The sequence below is a fragment of the Anolis sagrei genome, chromosome 1, assembly GCF_037176765.1.
Source record: "Anolis sagrei isolate rAnoSag1 chromosome 1, rAnoSag1.mat, whole genome shotgun sequence".
Classification (NCBI taxonomy): domain Eukaryota; kingdom Metazoa; phylum Chordata; class Lepidosauria; order Squamata; family Dactyloidae; genus Anolis; species Anolis sagrei.
Genome location: NC_090021.1, coordinates 342,254,974 through 342,264,236, shown reverse-complemented (window position 1 = coordinate 342,264,236; position 9,263 = coordinate 342,254,974). Strand labels below are relative to the sequence as shown.

The following is a 9,263-nucleotide window of genomic DNA, read 5'->3' as shown; positions in this document are numbered from 1 at the left end:
TCTCCAGGGAAGCGGAAAACAAGCTTGCTCCCTCCTCCCTGTGGCTTGGGAGTTGTAGTTGCTGGGATTTATAGTTCACCTGCTATCAGAGAGCATTCTGAACCTCACGAACGATAGAACTGGGCCAGACCTCCCACACAGAACACCCATGACCAGCAGAAAATACTGCGTATCCTGATGGTCTCTGGTGACCCCTCCAACAGCCCCTCGCGATCCCCCCAGAGGTCCCCAACCCCCAGGTTGAGAAACACTGAATTAGGAAATGGCATTTATAACCCAGGGACAATCATTATGTTGCATAGTGTAATCCGAAAGGAGAAAAGGACCATCCGGCTGCAGACAGTCGCAGGAGGGATGTCGTCTTCTTGTTTGGCCTGGAAGCTGCTGCTTCTTTTTTCTGCAATCAGACGCAATTTCGCTTCTGTCTTGAAGTGTCCCCTCTCTGCTGACTCTGGCCATGTTTTAGCATTCAAGCCCAGGAGGGAGATGGCTTTGCAGACCGGATTCCCTCCCCACTGCGTCCATGGCCACACTGCTAATGAACATGAAAGCGTGGGGCGGAAAGGTCGCTCCAGAGCCACCCTGGCCCTCTTAGCCACAGCCGCAGGATGTGTTTATGCCATTCCCTGGCAAAGGAGGGAAATGAGTAGCAGGTTACGGAGAGAGCGCTTGTTCTTGCAAAGAGAAGAGGAGGGTGTTGCTGCCTGGCTGGAAAGGAAGGGAGGCCTCCCCAAAATGCCACGCCTAGAATTCGGAATCATTTCAAAGGGGAACAGGCACTTGTAGGAATTCAATGCTTCATAGAAAAATGAGATGCACTCTTCTTTAAGACCATTCACACTGCAGAATTGCATCACTTTGACCCCACTTTGACATAGCTTTATCCTATGGGTTCATGGGAATTATAGTTTGTTGTGGCACTGGAGCTCTCTGACAGAGAAGAGTGAATATCTCACAAAACTACAGATCCTGGATTGTCAAACTATGTAGGTCTTGGGTTGTTGTAGGTTTTTCGGGCTATAGGGCCATGTTCTAGAGGCATTCTCTCCTGACGTTTCACCTGCATCTATGGCAAGCATCCTCAGAGATTGAGAGGTTAGGGGATTTATGTTCCAGAAGCATTCTCTCCTGATGATTCACCTGCATCAACAACTTAAATCAAGGAATAGTTTTCTAAGATCTACAGAGACACTCACTGGAACACCTTAGCAAGCGAGAGTCCAAAAGTGGCAGGCTCAGACCCAGAACCTCAATCAATGGCTGATACCAAAGACTCCCCCCTGGGCACACAGAAAACTGGGCAATTTGGAAGGAGCTGAACAGACTGCGCTCTGGCACCACGAGATACAGAGCCAACCTCAAGAAATGGGGCCACAAAGTGGAATCCACAACATGTGAGTGCGGAGAAGAGCAAACCAGAGACCACCTGCTGCAATGCAACCTGAGCCCTGCCACATGCACAAGGGAGGACATTCTTGCGGCAACACCAGAGGCACTCCAAGGGGCCAGAGACTGGTCAAAGGACATTTAATCAACTACCAAGCTTGCAAACTTGTTTTGTTTGTTTGTTTGTTAAAAATGCAATACAACTGTTTGGTTTGTTCCTGACACAATAAATAAACTGTGTTTTGCATGTGTTGGCAAAGAATTGTTGCTGTTGTAAGCCATGTAGGGAAATCATGCTCCCCATGCTCTATTCCGCTTTGGTTAGACCACACCTGGAATATTGTGTCCAGTTCTGGGCACCACAATTCAAGAGAGATATTGACAAGCTGGAATGTGTCCAGAGAAAGAGGGCGACTAAAATGATCAAGGGTCTGGAGAACAAGCCCCATGAGGAGCGGCTAAAGGAGCTGGGCATGTTTAGCCTGAAGAGAAGAGAAGGCTGAGAGGAGGCATGATAGCCATGTATAAATATGTGAGAGGAAGCCACAGGGAGGAGGGAGCAAGCTTGTTTTCTGCTTCCCTGGAGACTAGGATGCAAGGGAACAATGGCTTCAAACTACAAGAGAGGAGATTCCATCTGAACACGAGGAAGAACTTCCTGACTGTGAGAGCCGTTCAGCAGTGGGACTCTCTGCACCGGAGCATGGTGGAGTCTCCCTCTTTGGAAGCTTTTAAACAGAGGCTGGATGGCCATCTGTCAGGGGTGCTTTGAATGCAATTTTCCTGCTTTTTGGCAGAATGGGGTTGGACTGGATGGTCCAGGAGGTCTCTTCCAACTCTTTGATTCTATGATTCTTTCCCTGCAAACTCTTTCTCCCTCTCCTCATGGTGAGAGGCCATTCATGTAAAGAGGAACGGTAGCCTTTTTGGCTTTGCTTTGCTTCCTTGCGCTGGACATGAAACTGACTTTGGGAGGTTTGCGAGCATTGCAGAATTCAAATGAAAAAGTATTGGGTGAGTTTTGCTTCTTAAGTTTTTGCATGGGTGCTCCACCCCCCCCCCCCAGTGTTTCATAATATTTGTATATATATACAAAACTTACGAATTAGATACGATTTACTAATTAAAAATGAAATTATGCACAGTAGGCTTGGTTGATCCAAGTCATAAGTTTCTTAAATCGTAATGAAATCGTAAATAAATTACCTTTTGAAGCGATATCGACGTGTTTTGGCAACCTGGAAGTGTTTTTGCCATATCGAAGCCGCGTCCACCATCTTCCTTACGACTTCTGCCAGTGAATCGTAAATGCTGGGGGCGTGACCTTCAGGAATAGCTTACCCACGCCCACCTCCTTCCTCTTTGCATCAGCGGCTTTGCGAGGTGGGTGTGGCTACGACCAGCTCTTCCACATCGCCGCTTGTCACCAGGGAGGTGGCCACGCCCACCTCGCAAAGCCCAGCTCGCAAAGCCGCCGATGCAAAGAGGAAGGAGGTGGGCGTGGGTAAGAACAGCTATTCCTGAAGGTCATGCCCTCAGCGACCTCCAAGGAGAGCTGTGCTTTGCCACGTCCACCTCTCCCTTCTGCATGGAAGCTCACGGCAAGGGAAGGAAGGGAAACGGCGAGATTTTAATGGTTCTGGAGGGAGGGAGGGGCACCTTCCATTAACGAAACAAAGGAAGCAATTCGTGTGCTGGTACAACTGCACCAGGAGCTCCAATTTTGTTTGCTTTGCATTTAATGTTTGTTATAGTCTCAGATTTCAGGGACTCTGCAGATAGGTGGCTTCTTTTGGCTGCAATCATAGGGCAAGCCACCTGTCAATTAGGTTCCCTGGTCCCACCCCCTTTTGGGTTTTTGGAGGGAATAGGAGCCTTTTTGAGTCAGTCCACACAGAGAAGCTTCCATGCAGGACATAATTTCAAGAGCTCCTGTAGAAAGCTTCGTCTTCTACGGCTTGGCCGGGGAGATATACAGCCTACGGCTTGGCTGGGGAGATACAGCTCCACAGCTTGGCCGAGGATCATACAGCCTTACAGCTCCTTTGCTGAGGGACTTTAGCTGGCCATCATTGAAACCTGAACTCCTCCTTTTTCCCTGGAAGTCTACAAAGCTCTGCTTGGTAAGGGTCGCTCACGGAAGCCAGATGCAATTGGTACTGGGTGCAGGGGCTCCACGCCAACAGAGGCAAAGACAGACTGCCCAGATTGGAAGTTAAAGATTTCCCCATTAGTTAGTATACAGTTATGAAGATAGTGCCTGTTCCCAGTGAACAAGATTGCAAGAACCAATAGACCAGTGGTTCTCAACCTTCCTAATGCCACGACCCCTTAATACAGTTCCTCTTGTTGTGGCGACCCCCAGCCATAACATTATTTTTGTTGTTACTTCATAACTGTAATTTTGCTACTGTTATTAATTGCAATGTAAATATCAATGTAATATTGATATATTGGGCACAAATACCCAATACGCCCAAATTGGAATACTAGTGGGGTTTGGGGAGGGGTTGATTTTGTCATTTGGGAGTTGTAGTTGCTGGAATTTATAGTTTACCTACAAGCAAAGAACATTCTGAACCCCACCAATGATGGAACTGAACCATGTGTGGCACACTGAACTCTCATGACCAACAGAAATTACTGAAAAGGTTTGGTGGGCATTGACCTTAAGTTTGGGAGTTATAGTTCACCTACATCCAGAGAGCACTGTGGACTAAAACAATGATGGATCTGGACCAAACTTGGCATGAATACTCTATATGCCCAAATGTGAATACTGGTGGAGTTTGGGGAAAATAGTATTTGACATTTGGAAGTTGTAGCTGCTGGGATTTATAGTTCACCTACAATGAAAGGTCATTCTGAACTCCACCAATGATAACATTGGACCAAAATTCCCACACAGAACCCCCATGATCAAAAGAAAATACTGTATTTTCTGATGGTCTTCGGCGACCCCTCTGACACTCCCTCGCAACCCCCATGGGGGTCCCGATCCCCAGGTTGAGAAACACTGCAATAGACTGTTAAGAATGCTTTAAAGTACCTGTTTGTTTTCATCAATAAAGAATTTTGTTGGACTTACTTGAAGCCTCTACAGAACTTTGTTTTGGGGGAATCCAAGGGCCTTTAATCTGAGGCAGCCCCGGCGTCCCGTTGGGCACACAGAATTTATGTCCTGTCTACAGTCACATGCACAGGCCCAGCGCGCGACAGCACAATTCGTATTTCCTGGTATTTCCCATCTTTTTTTCAAGAATTTTTTTGGAAATAACACTGTTCTACAAATTTTCAGTTTTTCTCAGTTTCGGAAACGAAATGTGCCATTTCTTAATAAATTTAACATGCTGAATTCAAATATAATAATTAAATGTGTTAATTGGCTCTGGTTTTTATGCAACAGCTATTTCAATTTTCTCCACAATAGGTAATTCTTTAATAATTATGATAATGCGCCTAACCTTACTGCATGTATATAAACCGTGAATATTTACTAAATTTTAGTCAAATTATATTGCCAATAGTTTATACATGAGAAATATTTATTTAATTAGTCTATTGTTGATGTTTGTGCAGCAAGAAACTATATTAGTAGGCCTAATGCAGTTGAAAAGTCTGAAAGTGTAAATGTCGCTTTAATCGTGACTTTAGTTTCTATCCTGTTTGCTTCTCTTGACTTTCCTTTTGTATTCAAGGAAAGGATTCCCTCTTGCAATGCTCCAGCAGTAGTCTGACAGCAGTGACGGAGTCCATTGGCCTTGATCTCTTTTTTCCATCGGGCTTTATTTACACACGTGTGAGGAGGCAGAACGACAGTAAAAAGAACAATGTCAAACGATGTTTAACGAGACTGTCTCAGTCTTCAACCGACTGACCCTCACCAGTCAAAAGGCTGGCCTTATAGAGGGCTCTCTGGCTTTTGCACATGGCACTAATACTGTGTCATCAAACATTCTAGAATATTCTAGAATCTTCCATAGTGTAAGTCGCAACATGCATTTTTTCAACCCTACGTGATCACGTGATTGCTTATATCATAAAAACTAGAGCCAATATACATTTTTAAATGTCATTTTTGTTTTCAGCACCCCAAAATCATAAAAGAACAACTTTTTCTCCGTTGAACAGTGTAATTTCAAAATCAAACCACCAGCGCCCCTATATACAAAACGGGTTTAGAACCATTTTTTTTTCTTGATCAGCCAAGCCTAATGCACAGCCTTACGTTGGAACCAATTCGGAGGCACAACAACGACGTCAAACATCATGACCATCGGGAGTGTCGGAATTTCTCCGGAAACACAAACGCGACTTACCATGCCTTACCTGGAAATAAGCTTTATTGAACATTGTTGTAAAATTATTTCTTTCAGTTGAATTACTGAATTATCGGCACAAACTTTTTTTTTCTACAGATTTGTTTTAAAAAATCAAGCCTCGTCACTTTTTTCTTTTTACTGCATCTCTTTGTGCTTTTTTTTGTTTTTCAAAATATTAATGTTTTCAAATGCTATTCTTTTTCGACTTCCTTGGAATATCCGAATTATTTGCATATGAGTTTCCCCCTCCCTCTCGTCGTTTCCTCCTCGGGTATTGGGAAGAATGTAGAATAATCGTGATCATTAGAATAATAATAATAATAGTAACTCTTGCTTAGACAAAAACTCTCTTTCTCTCTCTTTCAAGTGAAGTTAAAAGCTGAGATAACTGAAGGGAAAAAGGTCTCCCGATTTCCGTTGCCAACTCAGACGGGGAAATGTACACTGTATTGGAACATTGGCTGCTTACTCATAGGTATGGGGGGGAACCAGGTAGCTGAAAATAAATTTTTACAAGTTTTATTATTATTATTACCATTATTATTATTCTCTCTCTCTCTCTCTCTTTCTCTCTCTCTCTCTCATTTTTGTAAAAGTGGTTTTTTTTTAAATTTTGCTAAAATAATAAAATAATATTTCACAATTTGCACAGAGTCTGATGAAAGGGCAGAGGCCTTCTTCTTCTTCTTTTCTCCACGTGTGGGAATGGAACCAGGTTCAGCCAGCCTGCAAGTTTCACCGCAAAAGAGTTCGAGTTTTTTGTTTGTTTGTGTGTTTGTTTGCCGTACGCACTGCAACGTCCCTTGGAAATTCGGTCTCGGCTCGGTATAAAGTTAGAACCAATCTCGGTTTTGTTTCTGTTTTTTTTCCGCACAGAGGTTAGAGTTAGAAAAAAAATGTGTGTGTCCATGTGTGTGTTTGTGTGTTGCGCATCTCCTTTTGAGCTACGGGCCCTCCACGACGTTTGCAGCCCAAAAATCCAGGGGTGTGTATATCGCTCCATTTCGCCCTCGACTAGACGAAGGCCGTTTCCGACGCGCCGTCTCCATCTCGGAAGGATCTCCGCGCTCTCCTTCGAGTCAATCCATATTGAGAAATATACGTCTTTCTCCAAGTCTCCATCCTAGAAAACAACACCGACACGGATCCCACCCCCCAAAAGAGTTATACGCAAAACCCTCCTTGAGTTTGCACGCACCTCTCCGCTGGAACGTCTGCATGTGTGTGTCCATGTGTGTGTATACATGTGTGTGGTTTCCTCTCCCACCCCACCCAACCCCATTTTTTATTTCTCAGGCTTGTTATCATTGAAGGCACTTGGTTTCCATGGCATTTTTAGAAAAAAAGATGGTAGTTTGGTTTTCTTCGTCACTTGGTTCGAAGGGATGGTTTCGGTCGGGGACGGGAGCGGGTGGGATGAGAGGCGGAAAAGTCGGAGCGGGATGTTCTCGGGGGAACATGGGGTGGGAGGAGGTGTCACGGTGTGTTCAAGTGGCCGCAAGCAAACTCCGAGCAAAGTCCACGCCGCCGTCTTTGTACGTCCCGGAGTTACGTCGATGCATGCAAAGTGGAGACCGCGTACCGCTGCTGCGCATCGCCATGAGGAACTGAAACAGAATGTCTTCAACCGCGCATGAGCGTCAGCCCAGCGGCGCATCAGAGGCAAGGAAAGGGACTGCAGCTCGTGGTTGGACTCGATGCGAAAAACTCGAAACAAAAAGGAATCGCCCAATTCCACTGGTACCCTGTTTTGCAATGAGGCGTAGGGATGCACTCCCCTCTCTCTTCCTCCTCCTCGTCTCTCCCTCTTTCCCCAATTTCTGAAATCTCTCTTCCGGCAGGCCATTCGGATCCCATGGCAACAAGCAAACTATTCATTTGAAACAAAACAAGCCATGACTTGTGCTTTGACGAGGAATTCGGCAGCTCTTTTGACAAGAGTTCTTCCAACGGAGACCGTGTGTGTGTGTGTTTGTGTGTGTCCGGTGTGTGTGTGTGTCGTGTTGCGTGTGTCTCTTTTTGTCCCCTTCCCGATTGTTCATCTCTAATTAACCGCACAAAAAAAGAGAAAGCACCTGAAGGTCTTTGTCCTTCACGTCCGCATGTGGCACGTGGCACGCGGAGGTGCCCACAGTCCCCTTCGCTGATTCGCTTCATGTGTTTTATCTTTAAAAACTCCCAATGCTTCCTTTTTCATATATATAGGTATATATATATATATATGAAATATATATATATATACTTTAGGATTGATTCATCTTCTTCTTCTTCTTCTACTTCTTTAAAAAAACGTATTTGAGTCAGTCCGTGGAGGAATCTTTGGTAGTTTTTGTTTTGTTTGTTTCTTTTTTGAAATGTTCTCTTTTCTTCATGCCAGTGCGTGGTACGTCTGTGTTGCAGCCTCTGCCGGAAGAAGGTCACCTCTGATGACTTAAGACAGACACGAGAAGGAACACGGGGAAAATCCGTATATGGGGCAGTCTCCTGCCTGCACCCGAAGGTATATCTGGAAAAGGAAGAGGAAGAGCAGTCAGTCACCTTCAACATTAGGGAGATGCGCTTTGCAATTCAGTATTTATTTATTTATTTGCTTTATTTCTATACCGCATTTTTCAGCCCTTAACAGGCGACTCAAGGCGGTTTACATGGTACAATTATCAAACAGTGTCAGTGCAATTAAAACATAACAATGCAACAAACAGGATCAACAGCATCAATCCACAACAGTTAACAATCAACAAGACAGATCAACAAAACAGACAGTTGAAATCAGATCCGTTCTCGTAATCCTTGTGCCATTCCTATGTTCCATTTACCGTCTTCCTATGATTGGTTGCACTGCTTAACCAAACGCTTGTTCATAAAGCCAGGTCTTAACCATTCTCTGAAACGCCAGCAACGAAGGTGCCTGTCGGCAAGGCATTCCATAGCTGAGGGGCCACCACGGAGAAGGCCCTGTCTCTCGTCCCCGCCAAGCGCGCCTGTGACGCAGGCGGGATCGAGAGCAGGGCCTCCCCAGACGATCTTAATGTTCTAGTCGGTTCATAGGTGGAGATGCGTTCGGAGAGGTAAGCGAGGCCAGAACCGTTTAGGGCTTTATAGGCCAAAGCCAGCACCTTGAATTGTGCCCGGTAGCGGATTGGCAGCCAGTGGAGCTGGCTCAACAGAGGAGTGGTATGCTCCCTGAGTGCCGCTCCCGTTAGCAACCTGGCCGCCGAGCGTTGGACCATCTGAAGCTTCCGGGCAGTCTTCAAGGGCAACCCCATGTAGAGCGCGTTGCAGTAATCAATCTGGGATGTAACCAGAGCGTGGACTACCGTGGCCAAGTCAGACTTCCCAAGGTACGGGCGCAACTGGCACACAAGTTTGAGTTGTGCAAATGCTCCCCTGGACACCGCCGAAACGTGGGGTTCCAAGCTTAGCGAAGAGTCCAGGATCACACCCAAGCTGCGAACCTGCGTCTTCAGGGGGAGTGTGACCCCGTCTAACACAGTCTGTAACCTTATGCCCTGTTCGGCCTTTCGACTGACCAGGAGTGCCTCTGTCTTATCTGGA

The 9,263-nt window shown here is 45.6% G+C and overlaps 1 protein-coding gene across 4 annotated transcripts in view; it reads right to left on the bottom strand.

The window, feature by feature from the left end:
* Positions 1-5,711: 5,711 nt before the first annotated feature.
* MDGA2 (MAM domain containing glycosylphosphatidylinositol anchor 2) overlaps positions 5,712-9,263 on the bottom strand; it is a 633,808-nt gene continuing 630,256 nt past the window's right edge. For all 4 annotated transcript variants that reach the window (XM_067463147.1, XM_067463149.1, XM_067463148.1 and 1 more), the window contains exon 17: positions 5,712-8,214. In XM_067463147.1, the coding sequence (XP_067319248.1) occupies positions 8,126-8,214 (89 nt within the window). In that variant the 3' untranslated portion in view covers positions 5,712-8,125. The remainder of the gene's footprint in view (positions 8,215-9,263) is intronic.